This window comes from Balaenoptera musculus, chromosome 15 (assembly GCF_009873245.2).
Source record: "Balaenoptera musculus isolate JJ_BM4_2016_0621 chromosome 15, mBalMus1.pri.v3, whole genome shotgun sequence".
In the NCBI taxonomy this organism is placed as follows: domain Eukaryota; kingdom Metazoa; phylum Chordata; class Mammalia; order Artiodactyla; family Balaenopteridae; genus Balaenoptera; species Balaenoptera musculus.
The window spans coordinates 44,120,908-44,140,528 of NC_045799.1; the positions used below are offsets into that span (position 1 = coordinate 44,120,908).

The following is a 19,621-nucleotide window of genomic DNA, read 5'->3' on the forward strand; positions in this document are numbered from 1 at the left end:
TCCCTGTGCCGGCTCCCACCCAGCCTCCCTGGGCGTTGGGCCAGTTCATCTGCTCTGGGACATACTCCTGGCCCTGGTCCTCCCCTCTGGCGTCACACCCTGTCCCTTCCCTCTTGTGACCCTGCCTCCTCCATCCAAAGCTGATAAAATTGCCTCTTGCTCAGGAAGGAGAAGCGAGACCCAGGCAGGGTGGGTGGAGAAGGACCAGCCGTGGAGGAGGGACCCCCGCAGCTGAAGCCCAGCCATACACCCCCCTCGGCACCTCAGTGGGAGGGGAGGCTGAGTTTTGTGTCCCAGTTTCAGACGCTGAATCAAGGACACAATTGCAAGGGGTTGAATTGGAAGGGGGTCTCTGGACACAGCAGTAGGTGAGGGTCAGTGAGGAGGGACAGAGCCAAAGAGGATGAGTGGCCCAGAGCCAGCTTTGTGGGTGACAGACGGCGGCCTGCCCAGAGGTGAAGTGTATTCACGCTAAGAAAGCAGCAGAGGGCCGAGGTCTTGACAAGTGCGGGTGTGTCCTCGTCCCCCGTGGCCCCCAGCCCCCTCGAGGTCTGGAACACAGGCGCCCAGGCCCCTGGGCGGGTGCCAGGGGAGAGGACTCGCAGGTCCTAGAAGCAGGAGCTTCCCGCCAAATCCCTGCATCTCCCGTGACACAATCCCTCCGCCCCGGGTTCTCAGCCTGGGGCCTGGCTGGCTGACGGACACGCCCTCCCTCCAGAGGTGTGACCGGAGGGTGGCCACCAACACACCCTGGGCCCGGGTGCCCCCTTGTCGGGGTGTCGCCGGAGGAGGCAGAGTGAGTGACGGGGAAGCAGAGAGAGGGGAGGAAGCCAAGGCGCTCAGGAGGCTGAGCTGAGTCCGCAGGAGACGCCAGTGTCTCGGCGCCTCGGGGCCACAGCTCAGCGGGCACACAACTCCTGTGTGCCGGGTCTGCGTCCGAGGAAGAGATCGTCACAGCCTCCCCTTCCTGGGGCACAAACCAGCCCTGGGACGATGACACACACACTCTTTCCAGACAAGACTTTGCCTTTGTGCCCCCGAAACAGGCCTTTAGCCTCTGTCTGCAGCTACTGGAGCACTTCCGAGGGGCCCAGCATCCCCCGGAGGCCTGTGGATGTCCCCAACCCTGGACCTTGCCGTCCCTCAGGATCCTGACCCAGCAGGTCTGTGCAGGCCCGGAGAATGTGCCTCTTAGTCGGTTCCCAGGGGACGGTGCTGTCCCTGCCTCTGGTCCACACGTTGAGTAGCACAGTTCAGGGTCCCCGGGAGTGGCCACAGCAGAGTCACAATGAGATGTCAGTCACTTGTGTGGGCTGGGGGCTGGGGGCTTGAGAATGGTTTCTGGTGGCCACACTGGATCAGGGAAAGGGTCAGAACACCATGCCTGGGGACAGAGAAAAAGGTCGGTTTCCAGAAGCCGGACATCAGTGAGAGACTGTGCTTGTCAGGGAAAGGAGGGGCTTTGCCCCTGATAGCCTGTCCCCCTGTCACCCGCACAGACTCGCTCACAGCTGGTGTCTTTCTAACACTCAAAAGTCATTCTCATATTTAGTCAATGCCTAAGAATTGACTGTTGAAGTTTTTCTAATTACAACTATTACAAGGAGTTTTTCTGTGAAAATTTTTTCTATGTATTTTCTATTGAATTACATTTGCTTTAAAATATTATATTAGTTACAGGTGTATATACATTGTGATTCAGTTTTTCACAGATATACTCCACTCAAAGTTATGGCAAGGAAATGACTATATTTCCCTGTGTTATATAATACATCCTTGTTGCTTATCTATTGTATACATAGTACTCTGCCTCTCTTAATCCCTTACCCTTCATTTGCCCCTCCCCATGCTTCTCCTGACTGGTAACCACTAGTTTGTTTTCTATGTCTGTGAGTCTGTTTCTGTTTTGCTTATAGATTTGTTTGTATTATTTTGGGGGGTTCCACATATAGGTTGATACAGAGTATTTGTCTTTCTCTGTCTGACTTATTTCTCTAAGCATAATGTTCTCTAGGTCCACCCACATTGCTGCACTGGAAGAACTGCATTCTTTTTTATGGCTGAGTAATATTCCATTTTGTATTCATACCACATTATCCTTATCCATTAGAGCATTAGAGCTCATGATGCATGATGTCTCTTATGCCCATAACCTAGGCCACGCTACTATGGAAGCTTGAGCACTCCATCCCATCCTGAGCTGGACCAGTGCCATGGACATTCTCCTAGGTGCTATTTGACTAGTGACGGAGGTGAGGGAATCAGACAACAAGAAGGGACTTCTACAGTGTCTACACTTGGTGGGGAAGTCTTGTTAACGGGGACAAGTCTGCCCCCCGTGTCTTAACATGAGAGGGAACCTGAGTCGGACACCCCATGCTCCTGGGGTCCAGAAAGGACAGTGGGTGCAGCTCCAGCATGGGGGAGCCCAGGCTGTGTGGGGCGGGGGGCATCCCACGTGTTTCCAGTGAGTGAGGGGAGGGCGTCGGGGTGACCCAGGTGGGCAAGCTGGAGGAGGAGGGACGCGTCTTTCAGGTCCGGGACTCCTGGCACCCACCTGCCTGAGGCCTGTGTCCCTCCTACTCCTGCCGGGGCTCCTCCCCAGCCGACCTCAGAGACCTTTGATAATCACGGTGCTGAAATCCCTCCTGGGTTCTGCACGTGGCTGTCCTGGCGAGCACATAGGGGTGTCATGGACCTGGACGTGACTTCCTCACCCGCCTCCTCACCCTGTTGTCAGAGCTTGGCCACAGGCAGTACCCGTGCCCAGCTGTGTTCGGGAGAAAATGACCAGGCGCTGATGACCTGGCATCTTTCCCGTCCCCAAGCTCCTTCCTCTGTCTCTGACTCCCCTGGCATTTGATTCCTAAGCCAACGCCCACTTTTACAAAAAACCCCTCCCCTCTACGGCAGAAGCCCTCGTGGACCATCCTTGCTAGTGGTCGCTGGTGGCTGTCAGCACCTCCTGCCTTCCTCACCTCTCTGTCACGAGGCTGGTCTGCCTACAGCAAGGGAGTAGCACCAAGGAGGTGGAAGCCTAGGGAAGCCTACACCGCATGGAGCCAAGGCCCCCAGCGTTCAGGCCTGTGATTCTCAGGCAGGAGTTTTGGAATCCTTCCCAGCCACTGCAGGCCACCTTCTGTCACCCACAAAGCTGGCTCTGGGCCACTCATGCTCTCTGGCTCTGTCCCTCCTTGTCTCACTGACCCTCACCTACTGCTGTGTCCAGAGACCCCCTTCCACTTAAATCACTTGCAACTGTGACCTTGATTCATTGTCTGAATCCGGGGCACAAAAATAAGCCTCCCCTCCCACTGAGGTGCTGAGGGAAGCATGTGGCTGGGATTCAGCTGCAGGGGTCCCTCCTCCACGGCTGGTCCTTCCCGACCCACCCTGCCTGGGTCTCGCTTCTCTTTCCTGAACAGGAGGCAATTTTATCAGCTTTGGATGGAGGAGTCAGGGTCACAAGAGGGAAGGGACAAGGGTGTGATGCCAGAGGGGAGGACCAGGGCCAGGAGTATGTCCCAGAGCAGATGAACTGGCCCAACGCCCAGGGAGGCTGGGTGGGAGCTGGTGCGGGGAAGGGCGAAGCCTGGGTGCCCGGGTGCCCACAGCCATGCCTTGCCGGCAGTGGACGTGCAGGTGGGCTCAGCCCTGGGCCCTGCTCCTGCTTCTCTTAGGTCCCCAGCTCCTGGTGACTCAAGACTGGGATTCCCAAGAGGAAGCGAATGATGATGACCAGCGAGCCTCAAAGAACTACTTCCTTGCCACCGTGGAGTACGGCTTACACGTATTCAACCTGAGGAGCCAGGACAGCAATGCCTACAAGGTGGTGCGCATTCTGAGGTCGTGGAAGGAGCCGGTAGGTACCACCTCCTCCCCCGTTGCTGTTAACGAGGGGCCAGCGGTGGTAGGGGAGTTAACAAGGGATCTTGATCATCGTTTATAGCCCGTAAAATAGAGGGAAATATTAATACAATCTCTTTGGTTGGTTTCAGTTTTTATAAAAGAAATAACTTGGGAACGTTTTAAACTTCAGTCAGTCTACTCACATGTAAGGTGTATTTTCAGTTTTCATCATTTCTGACCTTGTTTAATGAAGAATGACCAAATATGGACTAAGAGGGGATAAAGCTATTTAGTTAAAAAAGAGCCAGACAGGAAATATTGGATTAGAGAGATTTCGAATAGATTTCAAAGAAATAACATTAAAATAGGTTAAATTAAGAAAAACAGAGAGAGATACACAGAGACACCCACAGAGGGAGGAGGAGAGAGGCTCAGGAGTCACAGGGCCCCCTGGTCCTGAGGAGCCTCTGGGAGCTTGCAGCCTCTCCTCTGACTCCACGTGTTCTGGGCTCCCTCTGGGTCCCCACCTACATGGACCGAGTGTGATTTACACTCTTCCCAGATGGCATTCTTAATCCTAAAATGTTCCCCTAGCAACGCAATCCTGCAGAATGCAACCAGGGGTGTGATTTTCATGGTGCTGCAGACATGAACACTGAGAACACTCCGCGGTAGAAGAACTTCTGGTCCTTTGTGTGCTTGTGTGTCCTTGTGTGTGCTTGTGAGTATGTGTGTGTGTGTGTGTGTGTGTGTGTGTGTAGCAGTAGCTTTGTGTGGCATTTGTCTTGCTGTAGGGCAGGTGAAAGGGGTGACAAGGGGGCACAGAGGGGAATCTCCCTTTCTCAGCACTGATTTATCCAGCAAAGTTGGAGAGTCAGCACCCCGCCCCTCAGGTCCCTGTCCTGCCTACACTGCGTGGATCTACTCTATTGGCTACATAAGGGGCAGGAGGGCTGCGTCCACTTCAGTGTCTGTACAAACCCAGGCTGATTTCGGCATCGTGTTCTCCACGGAGCTGCAGCTCGGCCAAACCAGGTGTGGGAAATTTGACGAAGACATTGACAACTGTCCGTTTCAAGCAAGGCCAGATGTGAACAATGTAAGACACGCGACAGCTGCCCTGAGGTTACACGGCCGTGGACGCTGCCTCGGAGCAGGGGCTGTGGGGAGTGATGACAATGCCATTCCAAGGGACACGGAGGGGGCATTTGCAGGACGGAGCCCAGCCAGGCAGGCCAGCCCCGGGTCACTTGTATGTCCCTGGCCTGTCTGCTCACTGGCCCCATTCTAGCCGCTGCACCCCAGGTCACACTTGGGTCAGTTTGCTCCTGACCACTTGAGTCCGGGTCACCTGGGCCAGAGACGGGAATGTCCCCTCCCTGGTGTTCACCCACCTCCCTTCCCTGCGTTCAGGAGAAGTGCAGGGGGGCAACATCACCTTGGCTGAGTAGCCCCCTCTCGGGTCCCCCATGCCACTGACCCAGAGCCCGAGGGGTGGAGGCTGAGGAGCCCCACTGCCCTCCCTCCCAGGCCCTGCCCTGGTGATAAGGGGGGTGAGTCCCGCCCCGGGACAAACCCGAGTTGGATCAGAGGCCCTGCTGGGACACTGGGGGCATGAGTCACACTGGGACATCCTGGGGGAGGGGTCCCTGGAGACCACAGAGCTGGAGAGGGGAGAATGACCCAGGTGCCTCTGGGGTCAGGAGAGCGTCCCAGGTCAGGGAGATCCAGGACTGAGGGCCAGAGCCTGCACCCCGAGCTGCCCACCCCAGGAAGGCAAGGTTGGGGGGATGCTGGCTTTAGAGCTGGAGCCACATGCTTCCCAAGGCCCCTCGCCCACTCTCTGTCCCTGTGCTTTGTCCCGCAGACCATCACCTGCTTCTTTACAATCATCACTGACCCATGGAGAACAAAGTTTCAACTCCTGAACAACACCTGCTGGGAAGGCTCCCCTGACTGAGACCACATACCAGCCTGGGCTCCGCTGTCCTCCTCCTGGGCACCAGTGACGCCCTGTCGTGGCCCTTCAGTGGCTGAGCAGCTCTGGTTCTGTCCTCTGTGTGAGCAGGTGTCTGGGTGTCACATCCGGGCAATGTGGACATTCCTCCCTGTCATTTCCTCCCATAGAATTGGTCATTAAACGTCAGCATTGCAAGCAGCTTTGTGCCGCCTGGTTCCAGAGGTTGGGTGCTGGGCAGCGGAGGCCGTCCTGCCAGCAGGGCAGCCGGCTGGGCCCAGGGGGTGGGTCTCTCCCCCGTGGACACCTGAGCCAGCCGCAGGTGGCACAAGCTAGGAGCACGGGTGCGTCTGAGCTGTGTCTCCGGGCTCAGCATCCCTGCCCCAGGGCAGTCATTCAGAGGTGGGTGTGCAGAAGCCCATGGCTGCCCTGGGACTCTTGGTGGCAGCCACGTGGACCTTCTCCATCCTTGCCTCCTCTCCTTGTGCTGCCCGCAATCACCTCCTGAATCCAAACCTGCTCCCAAGTGTGTGTCGCAGGGTCTCCTGGAGAGGGGAGCCTTTGTGTGGTGTGAGGACTTCTTCAGGATGCGTCCTCCACACACACCTGGCTGGCTTCCCAGGCCCGTGACTCTGGCAGAGCCAACGGGAGCCCAGACACGGGCATCCTCGCTGTTGGTGGGCGTTGCTCAGCATAGGCACAGCTGTGCTCTTGTCCCCCTGCCACCTGGGCCTGGACCAGGCAAGTCGCTCTCCAAGACCCTCCCCCACCCCTCCTCCTTCTCCCTCTGAGGCCTTTCCTGACTCCTGGCTGTTTCCGCCAAAGGAAGCTTAAAGGATCCTTTACGCACTGTGATTCCCATCGTGTTTCCAAGGAATCGACGCCACAATTCTCCTCAAGCAACTCCTGGGAAAGGGTCTCCTCTGGGGTCACCCCAACGTGGGGAAGCTGCCCGGCCCTTCAGGAGCTCACCCCTTTCCTGGGGCTGTGGAGGGACCCTGGGAGGGGCGTCAAACCCAGCTTCTGCCAGGGATGGTGCGCTGCCTGTCAGCCCACACGCGTGGGGCTTTGCCAGTGGATCTGCCCCTGGATGGGAGCTGCAGGGCCTGGGTTTGTCCCGACCCCACTATCCCTCACTAGTCCAGAAGGTAGGACACCTGCGCTGCTTAGCTTGGTGAGCACAGGTGTGGACTGAGGGACCTGTCCTGATGGGAGGAGCCTTCTCCCTGACCCTGCGCACCTGTGCCTGGAATGGCGTGTCCTGGGCCCCTTCCTCCCACTGGAATCTGTGCGCTGAAGAATCAGGGAAGTGGGTTTTTGGCCCTGCTGTCCATCCCTGGGCAACACCCCGCCGGAGGCAGAGGCAGGATTGCTGGGCTCCAAGCACAGCCCACATCTCAGGCAGGCACCCCCCTCTCCTGAAACGAGAGCCTAATGGGGACTCTGCCCTCCCAGCTGCTGACCTGTCGGCCATAGGCTCTGGGTCACCAAGGCTTGCAGCTGGGCATCGACAGGGCCATGAAAGGAAATGCAGCATCAGTGACCAAATGCCTTGCCTCCAGACCCTGTGTTCTGCTCTGTGTCCACTTTCCCATCTGCCAGGGGGACATTCGGACACTTTCCTCAGCTTTCCCACGTGTCAGAGTCCAGGCACAGCCCTGGGGCTCAATAAGTAAGGACTCAACACAAAGGAATAAGCAAGTGGAGAACTTGGGAGGACTTTGCAGTTGCCCGGGCGTCTCTGGTGGACAGCAAGGGGCGGGGCTGTCAGGTGATGGACGCAGGGACGCACCCAGCAGTTGGCTGTCCCTTCCCTGTGTGCTCCTCAGCCCGCTCCCCCGTCTGCACCTTCCCCAACCCTGGTCCCCAGACTCCCAGGGACCTAGAACAGCCGTGGGATTTGGACGCTGGTTTCCTTGTGGCGGTGGTCAGCCCGGGAAAGCAACATGCACCTTCTCCTTTTTTTCCCCCCAAATTCTTGATGATCTATGCTGCGGGGAGGGGGGTGAATGAAAAGGGCGAGGGAGATAAAGAGGTACAAAAGTCTAGTTGTAAATGAGACATAAGGATGAAATGTCCAACATGCGGGCAGTCAATAATATTGTAATTACTTTGTATCAATAGGGTGACAGATGGTAACTAGACTTATCTTGGGGATCACTTTGTAACATAGAGGAATATTGTTGCGCAGTTGGAACTAACAGTGTTGTAGGTCAATTACACCGTAATTTATAAAAAAAGAACTGAGGTATTTCTCCCCCAAGTCCTGCACTGGCTGAGGGCTCTTCTCAGGAGCATCAGGCACCCCGCTGTCCAGCCCGCCCCACACAGATGCTCACCGCAGGCAAGTCCTGCCAGAGGAGAAGTCCCAGGGAGGGTTCACCTGTCAGCCAGGTGGGCTTCGACCTGCTCCCGTGTTGTTACTGACACTTACCTGGCTGGCCCTCACCTGCACACCAGTGCTGGAGTTGCCACACCTACGTTTTGGAATGTGCTTTCTCCTTGTCATATTAACCCGCTTCACCATCTCAGCCCAGCCCTACACATACACATACACACACACACACACAGACACACACACACAGCGAGAGCCTGCCTCCTCCATGGCCTCTGCTGAACCGTATCTCCTGGTCATCACACCTTTAAGCCTCCCCTCCCACACTGAACCAGAGCTGATCTAGGTGACCAACAATACAAAGAGGAGATGGTGTGTCACATCTGAAGCTGGGTCACCGAGGGCGCTGTGGCTTCCATCCCTGTCTCTTGGACACTCTGTCCAGAGGAAAACATCCCCCTCACCCAGCGCACAGAGGCCAAGTGGAGAGGCCCGCACTGAGGATAGGAGAGACCACCTGCCAACAGCCAACGCCAGCCAGCACCCGGGAGGGCAAGCCGCCCAGAGAGGGGGTTCTCCGGGGCCAAACTCACCTTCAGACGAGGGCAGTGCCGTCAGAGCCTGAGTGTGACCTCAGGATAGGTGACATCAGCCAAGCCACCCCAGACCCCTGGTGCACAGACACCGCGGAGACATAAGTACATTGCTTAAGCACCAAGGGCAGGGTGATCAGTCACGCAGCATTAGATTATACCTCTTACCCTGTGCGAGCACACACACGCGTGCACACACACACACACACACACACACACATGCACAAATGCAGCCTACTCTCTGTGTACCATCACTCTTGCATTTTTCTGCCTCAATTCAAAACCAAAAGTAAAACACAAATCTCCAAACGATACAGCTAGCTCCCAGGTTGGATCGGGGGGGTTAAAACTGTTTCTAAAGCCATTTCGCTGTGTCTTCCAGAGTCCTGGGCAGGGAGATTTCTGTAGAAATCCATGGATGGACATTCTCAACGCATCTTCAGAGCCCTGCAGAAACTACCCACCAGGCTGAAGCAGTGGAGGGGTGGGTCTTCCTATTAGTTCCACACAAAGAGCTGTCAGTGAAAAGTAACTTGTGCCCAGAGTTTGGTGAAATACGGAAGCAGGTTCGTGTTCTCTTCCATTCATTGGGAACAGACTGCACCTGCTGGTAAATGCGTTGACCAAGCAGAAGACACTACCCAGCCCGGCACCACATTCTCAGCCTGCACGCCTGAAGATTGCACAAAAAAGCAAGAAGGCTACAAAATGAAGTCAATAGGTCAGATGTGTTATTTAAATGTTTTGTGAGTGTCTTTGCTTCTTTACATGCTCATGAGAGCGGCAGAATGTGCTAGAAGACCATTAGACAGGCTGGCATTCTTTCTTCAGCATAGTGAGTTCAAAGTTCCAGGGTTTGGATGCCACAATAAAGGTGCAATGAAACACCTAAAAGAGACAAAAACAATAACCAGCTTGTAAGAAAAACTGCAAAAAGCAAAAGTCAAAAAAAACCCAGAAGTTCCTATTTCCAGGTGCCAGGATTTGGCTTCAAGAGGGCCAAAAGGCCGTTTGAACCAGCCACGCCTCCACAGACCCCCAAGCTGTTGGCCCAATGGCAGAGCAGCCAGCCTCATGACTGGGATGGACCCCCATGGGTTCACCTCCCTGAGAGCTGAAGCCATCACGGTTGTGGCTCCGTTTGCTCCAGGTGAGCAAGAGTTGGAGCCCAGGACCAATTATCCTCAAGAAATCCTCGTGTCCAGCTCTGGCCCTTCGCCAGACTCGCCAACTTCCTGCAGCCCATGGAGGCCCCACGCGGCGTGGAGGGCCCAGTGGGTCCTTCCCAGGGGAGGCAGCACCACAAAAATAGCCAGGGTCCTGCGCGCCTTGGAAAGCGGTGTCAGAGTCTGGCCAGATTCCACCAGGGAAAGCTTGCAGCTGGGGAGCTGGGAGGAGACACAGGGCCTGCAGAGGGAGCGGGGCTCCAGGCTCCTGGTGTGGATGAGATCACTGTGTCCCTCCTCTCACCTAAAATCTTTATTCAATTAGAGTAAAAATGTAAAGTACGAATAGCTCTTTATGGCAACACCCAGTAGAAGTGAAGTTGCATAAGATGCACAGACAGAGGGGTCAGGTTGAGGGGGAAATAGGACCAAGTGACCAGTAACCCAGACAGGCCACGGAGGAACTGAGGCCAGGTCGGCGGGGTGTCCAGGCCGGAGGGGCATCAGGATGGGTGGAGCTGGTTCCTGGCAGTGGCAGGGAGGGCAGGGAGGGCAGGTAGTGCGCTTATCAGAGGGTTAACTAATTGCTTAACTTGTGATCGCCAGGGTAGACAGGAAACAATCGCGAAATAAAGGGATTGAAAACCCAATTATTAAGATCAACCATAGAGGATATTTTAGCACTGTATTAACATACTAAAAATCTTTAAGAGGTGAAAAAATATTGGACGAGGAATTCAACTTCTTGGAACTCTGCCCACAAGGCAACAACAATCAGATATACACACAAACAGAAATAAAGAAGAATATTCATTATGGCACTGTTCATAATAGCTAAAAATTAGAAAAACTTAAATAATCAATACTCAGGGGCTGACTAAATAATATGTGGAAACACCATTAAACGAAGTCAAATAGTTTCATTACATAATGCCCTCAAATAATTTTACGGTTTTGGAAATCCTTAGATTTTATTATTAAATAAAAATCTAAATTGTGGAACAGTGTACAGTGTGATCCCCACTACACAAAAATACAAATGTAAAATATAGAAAAAACTAGGATGTATAAAAATAAGTTGATAGCAGTAAACTTTCCATAAAGGTATTTTTAGTTGATTGTTGTTTTCTTCTGTAGTTGATTTTAAGCTACTTAATACTTCGGAAAATTTCTAAATTTTCTACCTTAAGTGAATCGGGCCTATTACTTTTTAAAACAGTATCGGGTTTTAAAATTTATTTTCCAAGGAGCTCAGATAGTTACTCTTTTTTCCTTTCTAAGTCTCAATAAATAAAGAAAACAGATAAGCTCGAATCTATAGGAGGTCAGAAACGGGGACTCTCTAGGAGTTCCATGATCTGTGCAAGGGCAGAGACTGGGAGGAATCCTTGGAGGGTAACAGGTGATTTTGAGCAAGATGATCCAAGGCTGTTGAACTCTGTCTTAGCACCTACCTTCTGCATTTTGGGATCCCGTTGTACTAAGCAGTTTTCATTTTCCCCTGAAGCTTTCTTGCACATTGTCCGGGCAATTTTGACTTCAAGAAGGTAATCCAAACTCTCCGTGACCTGTCCATGAGTAATTTAAAGTTAGAGATCATAAAAGAATATGTGGTATCAATTGTCATTTCTGATAAACAAACATGTCACTGACAGCTTAGGGCAAAAGATGTCTTCTCACCTCCTTCCCTCCTACAGCTTTTTTTTTTTCTGACCACAGTTTTGGAGTAACGCGGAGGTGGTTCTTACCTTGCTCTCTCTCTCTCTCTCTCTTTCTCAGTCTCTCTCATTATGGTATTTAATTTTAAAGTAATGACAACTGTCACCAAAATAAAGCAAGAAAACTATTCCCTAAAGACCATTTTCCTGGGAAAACTAATGGTTTGCTCACTGGAGCTTGGGAAATAAACAGCATTTTCATCGAAATCCACTGAGAGTGTATCAATTCCCTTTAAAGCTTTGGTAGTTTTAGTCACCCTTGCCTTATTCCACGTCATACACCCTCCCAAATCCCTGACTTTCTGGGCATCTTCCCTCCCTTCCCCTCCCCATGCAGAGCTCCCGTCAGCGCTGTACTCAAGAAGGGTCTCACAGGGAAATGCAGATGAACAATGGCAAATGTCCACTCTCATGATTAAAGAATGAACAGGAAAACAAAGTTTACGAGACGTCAGGGAGAGAACATGTGAATGACAATGACCAAGTTAGTTAAACACCATAACTGAGCCCAGAAGAATAAGAGATAATTTGGAAAATACAGTAAATATTTTGGAAGTTCTAGAAAAGTCACCTGGGCATTGAACAAAATGGGTGTAGGCAGAATTCTAAGTACAGTTTCATGAATATAAAGTATACTTAAAATTTTTCAGTTATGCATCTAAGTGTCTGAAAGGACACTTGTGGGGTGCCCCCAGGATTGATGAGTCCATGGGGGAGGGAAGAAATCAGTGGTCACTTTCACTTTTTACTTCAACTACTTCCAAATGTAACCCTAGCACATTTTTCATGACTGGATATTAAGTTTCTCTGCCTCAGTGCTGTTGGCATTTGGAGCTGGGTCCTTCTTGGCCATGGGGGGCCGTGCTGTGCCCGGAGGGTGGTGACCCACATCCCTGGCCTCCACCCCCCTAATCTCAGTAGCAGCCCCTTCAGTTGTGATGACCAGAAACATCTCTGGGCATTGCCAAAAATGCCCTGTGGAGCAAAATCCATGCCCAGTTGAGAAGGAGTGCTTTAGCTTTGAGTTATATTTCCAAGTGAAAATTATCAAGAAAACAGACTTTCCCAAATCACACTCAACAACCACTGGCCGACCACCAGCCCCGTCTTGACCTCCAATTGCCCAGGAAAGGGAGGCAGATGGGGATCCAGCTACAGAGGCAGCCCCTCACTCCTTTCATGGCCAGGCCTCTCTGACTCTCCTGGCCTCCTGTGACACCGTCCCCTCCTGGCTGGCTGCAATGTCCCATCACCTTCATCCCATCCCGCATCACTCAGAGGCAGTAGCATGGGCGGATTAAGAGCAGGCAGCCTGGGTTTAAATCTTGGCTCTTCTACTTAGTAGCTGTGTGACCCTGGGCAAGTTGCTAGACCTCTTTGTGCCTGTTTCCTCTTATGTGAACTGGAAAACCTGAGTGCACCTACGGAAAGCCACTGGATCTAGCACAAAGTAAACATGGCTCCAGGCTGCCATTGGCGGTCTTTCCTACCAGCCTTCGCTGTGTGTGAAATCGGCAGCAGAACCCCAGCCAGCTATGAACTGGAGCAGGCGACCACGTGCTTTTTCTTCAAGGGCCAGAGAGGAAATATTCCAGGCTTTGCAGCACAAATACAGCCCAGAGGACCCTCAAAAAGTGTGTGTGGCTGTGTCCTAATAAAATTGTGTTTATGGACACTGAAGTTTCAATGTAATGTAATTTTCATATGTCACAAAATAGTCTCCTTCTTTTGTTTCTTATAATCATTTGTAGCTCACGGGATGTACAAAGATGGGCAGTGGGCCAGATTTGGCTTCAGGCTGTTAGTGGCCACTGCTGATAAAGATCTTTGTACTTTTAACTTAAATCATCCAATGGAATAGAGCAGTTTTCTTTCTATAGCGCCCGGGCATATGTTATTTTTATCTGAATTTTCACCCAGCATTTTTCTGTTCGCTTTTGTTAGGAGTTATTTTTGTTTGGGGGGTGCTGCATTCTTTCTTACCCCCTTTCTTCAATATGTTTTCCAGCAGTTTGTAGCTGGAATGCCAAGGAGTTTTAAACACTTCTGTTCTAGCCTCTTTTTGAACCTGTTTCTACCTGATTCTTTTGCATCCTTACCTGAATTTGAGCTGACAGTCAACTAGGAAATAAAATGTACATTCGTGGGCTTCCCTGGTGGCACAGTGGTTAAGAATCTGCCTGCCAATGCAGGGGACACGGGTTCGAGCCCTGGTCTGGGAAGATCCCACATGCCGCAGAGCGGCTAAGCGCGTGAGCCACGACTACTGAGCCTGCGCGTCTGGAGCCCGTGCTCTGCAACAAGAGAGGCCGCGACAGTGAGAGGTCCATGCACTGCGATGAAGAGTGGCCCCCACTCGCTGGAACTGGAGAAAGCCCTCGCACAGAAACGAAGACCCAACACACCCAAAAATAAATAAATAAATAAATTTATAGAAATCAATTATAGGGGAAAAAAAGGAAAAAACAAAAACACATGGAAGCTAAACAATACGTTACTAAATAACCAAGAGATCACTGAAGAAATCAAAGAGGAAATCAAAAAATACCTAGAGACATATGACAATGAAAACACGACAATCCAAAACCTACGGGATGCAGCAAAAGCAGTTCTAAGAGGGAAGTTTATAGCTATACAAGCCTACCTCAAGAAACAAGAAAAATCTCAAATAAACAATCTAACCTTACACCTAAAGAAACTAGAGAAAGAAGAACAAACAAAACCCAAAGTTAGCAGAAGGAAAGAAAGCATAAAGATCAGAGCAGAAATAAATGAAATAGAAACAAAGAAAACAATACCAAATATCAATAAAACTAAAAGCTGGTTCTTTGAGAAGAGAAACAAAATTGATAATCCATTAGCCAGACTCATCAAGAAAAAGAGGGAGAGGACTCAAATCAATAAAATTAGAAATGAAAAAGGAGAAGTTACAACAGACACCGCAGAAATACAAAGCATCCTAAGAGACTACTACAAGCAACCCTATGCCAATAAAATGGACAACCTGGAATAAATGGACAAATTCCTAGAAAGGTATAACCTTCCAAGAATGAACCAGGAAGAAATAGAAAATATGAGCAGACCAATCACAAGTAATGAAATTGAAACTGTGATTAAAAATCTTCCAACAAACAAAAGCCCAGGACCAGGTGGCTTCACAGGTGAATTCTATCAAACATTTAGAGAAGAGCTAACACTCATCCTTCTCAAACTCTTCCAAAAATTTGCAGAGGAAGGAACACTTCCAAACTCATTCTATGAGGCCACCATCACCCTGATACCAAAACCAGACAAAGTTACTACAAAAAAAGAAAATTACAGACCAATATCACTGATGAATATAGATGCAAAAATCCTCAACAAAATACTAGCAAACAGAATCCAACAACACATTAAAAGGATCATACACCATGATCAAGTGGGATTTTTCCCAGCAATGCAAGGATTCTTCAATATATGCAAATCAATCAATGTGATACATCATATTAACAAACTAAAGAAGAAAAACCATATGATCATCTCAACAGATGCAGAAAAAGCTTTTGACAAAATTCAACACCCATTTATGGTAAAAACTCTCCAGAAAGTGGGCACAGAGGGAACCTACCTCAACATAATAAAGGCCATATACAACAAACCCACAGCAAACACCATTCTCAATGGTGAAAAACTGAAAGCATTTCCTCTAAGATCAGGAACAAGACAAGGATGTCCACTCTCACCACTATTATTCAACATAGTCTTGGAAGTCCTAGCCATGGCAATCAGAGAAGAAAAAGAAATAAAAGGAATACAAGTTGGAAAAGAAGAAGTAAAACTGTCACTGTTTGCAGATGACATGATACTATACGTAGAGAATCCTAAAAATGCCACCAGAAAACTACTAGAGCTAATCAATGAATTTGGTAAAATTGCAGGATACAAAATGAATGCACAGAAATCTCTTACATTCCTATACACTAATGATGAAAAATCTGAAAGAGAAATTAAGGAAATACTCCCATTTACCACTGCAGCAAAATGAATAAAATACTTAGGAACAAATCTATCTAGGGAGACAAAAGACCTGTATGCAGAAAACTATAAGACACTGATGAAAGAAATTAAAGATGATACCAACAGATGGAGAGATATACCATGTTCTTGGATTGGAAGAATCAATATTGTGAAAATGACTATATTACCCAAAGCAGTCTACAGATTCAGTGCAATCCCTGTCAAACTACCAATGGCATTTTTCACAGAACTGAACAAAAAGTCTTAAAATTTGTATGGAGACACAAAAGACCCCGAATAACCAAAGAAGTCTTGAGGGAAAAAAGCGGAGCTGGAGGAATCAGACTCCCCGACTTCAGACTATACTACAAAGCTACAGTAATCAAGACAATATGGTACTGGCACAAAAACAGAAACATAGATCAATGGAACAAGATAGAAAGCCCAGAGATTAACCCACGCACCTATGGTCAACTAGTCTACAACAAAGGAGGCAAGGATATACAGTGGAGAAAAGACAGTCTCTTCAATAAGTGGTGCTGGGAAAACTGGACCGCTACATGTAAAAGAATGAAATTAGAACACTCCCTAACACCATACACAAAAATAAACTCAAAATGGATTAGAAACCTGAATGTAAGACCAGACACTATAAAACTCTTAGAGGAAAACATAGGAAGAACACTCTTTGACATAAATCACAGCAAGATCCTTTTTGATCCACCTCCTAGAGTAATGGAAATGAAAACACAAATAAACAAATGGGACCTAATGAAACTTCAAAGCTTTTGCACAGCAAAGGAAACCATAAACAAGACAAAAAGACAACCCTCAGAATGGGAGAAAATATTTGCAAACGAATCAATGGACAATGGATTAATCTCCAAAATATATAAGCAGCTCATGCAGCTCAATATTAATAAAACAAACAACCCAATCCAAAAATGGGCAGAAGACCTAAATAGACATTTCTCCAAAGAAGACATACAGATGGCCAAGATGCACATGAAAAGCTGCTCAACATCACTAATTATTAGAGAAATGCAAATGGAAACTACAATGAGGTATCACCTTACACGAGTTAGAATGGGCATCATCAGAAAATCTACAAATAACAAATGCTGGAGAGGGTGTGGAGAAAAGGGAACCCTCTTGCACTGTTGGTGGGCAGGTAAATTGATACAGCCACTATGGAGAACAGTATGGAGGTTCCTTAAAAAACTAAAAATAGAATTACCCTATGACCCAGCAATCCCACTACTGGGCATATACCCAGAGAAAATCATAATTCAAAAAGACACATGCATCCCAATGTTCATTGCAGCACTATTTACAATAGCCAGGTCATGGAAGCAACCTAAATGCCCATTGACAGATGAATGGATAAAGAAGTTGTGGTACATATATACAATAGAATATTACTCAGCCATAAAAAGGAACGAAATTGGGTCATTTGTAGAGACGTGGATAGATCTAGAGACTGTCATATAGAGTGAAGTAAGCCAGAAAGAGAAAAACAAATATTGTATATTAACACATGTATGTGGAACCTAGAAAAATGGTACAGATGAACCGGTTTGCAGGGCAGAAATTGAGACACAGATGTAGAGAACACACGTATGGACACCAAGGGGGGAAAAGCAGGGGTGGGGGTGGGAGTGGTGGTGTGATGAATTGGGCGATTGGGATTGACATGTATACACTGATGTGTATAAAATGGATGACTAATAAGAACCTGCTGTATAAAAAAATAAATTAAATAAAATTCAAAAATTCAGAAAAAAAAACTTAATAGAATAGAAAACAGTCCTACATCTGCAGAACTACCTCATGCTTGGCAGGGGTGACACTGTGGTATAGTGTAGAAATAATGCTCTTTTTAACAAATGGTGCTATTTGGTTAAAAAACAAAAACAAAAAAAGAATACCACACACAAAAAATATACATTCGTGAAATGAAGTAGCAAACACTATGAAATGATACGTTAGTCTTGAGCTATGTGGGTCTTTGGTTTATTTTATTATTAAATACCTGCCTTTAAAGCAGAACCATCTATATCTATTTGTGTAGATGGAGAGCACAGATTAAAACGTCCAAGAAAGTGGACTAATCCTGGGAAAGATGGGAACTTCACTAAGAACAGGTACCAAATCTGAGCCCCCTGGGGTGTCGACATCCATGAGGTTTTAATTCAGCCACCCATTGGGGACACACATCCTGGCCCAGGTGTCGCTGCCTAAAACTACAAACCACACAACTGGGGCCACACGGAGAACCAGCAGGAGCCCGGGGCCCACGGCCTGTGCAGGTGGCCAGGAGCCAGGTGTCCCGGCCTCTTAGGGGATCCAGACGCTGAGTGAAACTTCTGCCCACATAAGAAAACAGGAAACAGAGGCAGGTTGACGGTGGCTGGAGGGTGGGCAGCACAGGTTAGAGGGAAGATGGGGCGAGTGGAGGAGGAAGAGGAGCAGAGGTGTAGGTTAGGCCGGCGTCACACGTAACCCGGGCCCAGTGGGGCCCCCTCACCCTCTGCCGACCCCTCTCGTTGCTCACCCCACCACCTCCCATCTCGGGCTCCTGCATAAACCTCAGGACAACCCTCTTTCTCAGGAAACACAGCGCTGGTTCAATGCACTCTTCTTAGACATGGTCCGTGTTCAAATCCCTCCAACTACCCTAAGAACATCCTTTACAGTATAATTTTAAATCCAAGAGACAATACAGGATCACATCTCGCATTTAACGTCATGTTTCTTAAGCCTCCTTTAGTGAGAACCGTTTCCTGCTTTTTCCCCATCTTTCACAGCACTGATATTTTTAAGCGGTCTTAGAGAATGCTGCATAATATGGACTAGCCTAATTGTCCCTCGAGATCACCCTCAGGCATTTGGGGCAGGAACACCATATACAGGTGACGCTGTGTTCTTGCAGTGATGTCACATCAGAGGCACACGGTGTCAATTTGTCCCATGTGTCCTGGTTGTAATTAATTAACAAGCAATCTCTATAGCGGCCCACCCCCCCTCCTCCTCCCCCTCCCCCTCTCCCCCGACACCGGGTGGAGGATTCATTGTTGATCTTCGGCCTGAGTTAGTTATTACCGTGGTGGTTGCAAAAGGTGATTTTCTAGTTTCATATTCTTTCACATCTCTAAGTAGGCATTTTTCTGTAAAAAAAGAGCCTTCCCTTCTGCCCTGGTTCCTTTTTACAGTGAAAGCTGGATGTGGAGTTTGTTCACGTGTTCACTGCATTATAATCCATCCCTGTAGCCACTTAGGTTGATGATATCAGCTCAAACTGTCCCAACCTTGACCCCTTCAGGAGCCCTTCTGGGCTCTTACCTGTGTTTTCTGATGTGGCTATAACTAAGTTTAAGTTATTTGAATGGATATATTATGTTTTACCCCAGAATGATAAAGGAGGAAGTTTAATTAACTTTCTTCCAAAAACCCCTAAAATAAAGTTCATAAATTTTGGCTCAGGTGTCTCTCAGCCGCTCTCCACGGACGACAGCCCTGCCACAAAGGCGAGTGTGGGAACAGAGAATGGGGAGTGAAAGCCACCAACCTGCTCCTGGGACTTCAGAATCTGCATCACCTTGAAGGTGTACATGTCCTTGCTGGTCTTGTTGTACTCCTTCATGGCGAACCACAGTGCCTGCTGCACGTATACGTAGGATTCGGGGACGTCTTGGAATTTCCTCACCACCTTCGATGAACCCCAGGCCTGGACACCTCTGGACGCGAGGGCCACCGTGGTCATCAGGAGCAGCAGGCCGGGGCGGAGCCTGGCCATGGCACCTCAGCCCAGAGGGCGCGGCCGAGTCCCTCTTGTCCTTGCAAGGCTGGCAGGGCCCTGCTGCCTCTGCACCCGGCCCCTCCCAGCTCTGCTGCGGGCGGAAAGGGGAGAACAGTGGTTAACATCGTCTGCCCAAAAAAGAAGTCGCCTGCGAAATGTGCAATTCAGTCCATTTTCCCATCTTGGATGTGTCCTTTCTGGAAGGACA

General features: G+C 49.4%; 2 protein-coding genes across 2 annotated transcripts; one reads left to right on the forward strand and one right to left on the reverse strand.

The window, feature by feature from the left end:
• Positions 1-3,574: 3,574 nt before the first annotated feature.
• LOC118881969 (cystatin-9-like) lies at positions 3,575-5,948 on the forward strand. The gene is made up of 3 exons (XM_036827411.1): positions 3,575-3,866; positions 4,818-4,948; positions 5,717-5,948. Exons 1-3 carry the CDS (start codon positions 3,617-3,619, stop codon positions 5,807-5,809), a joined length of 474 nt encoding a protein of 157 aa, XP_036683306.1. The 5' UTR covers positions 3,575-3,616; the 3' UTR covers positions 5,810-5,948.
• A 3,590-nt stretch (positions 5,949-9,538) lies between these two features.
• LOC118880793 (cystatin-13-like) lies at positions 9,539-19,410 on the reverse strand. The gene is made up of 3 exons (XM_036824752.1): positions 19,183-19,410; positions 11,355-11,468; positions 9,539-9,622 (listed from the first exon to the last, which is right to left on the reverse strand). Exons 1-3 carry the CDS (start codon positions 19,408-19,410, stop codon positions 9,539-9,541), a joined length of 426 nt encoding a protein of 141 aa, XP_036680647.1.
• Between the last annotated feature and the right edge of the window lie 211 nt (positions 19,411-19,621).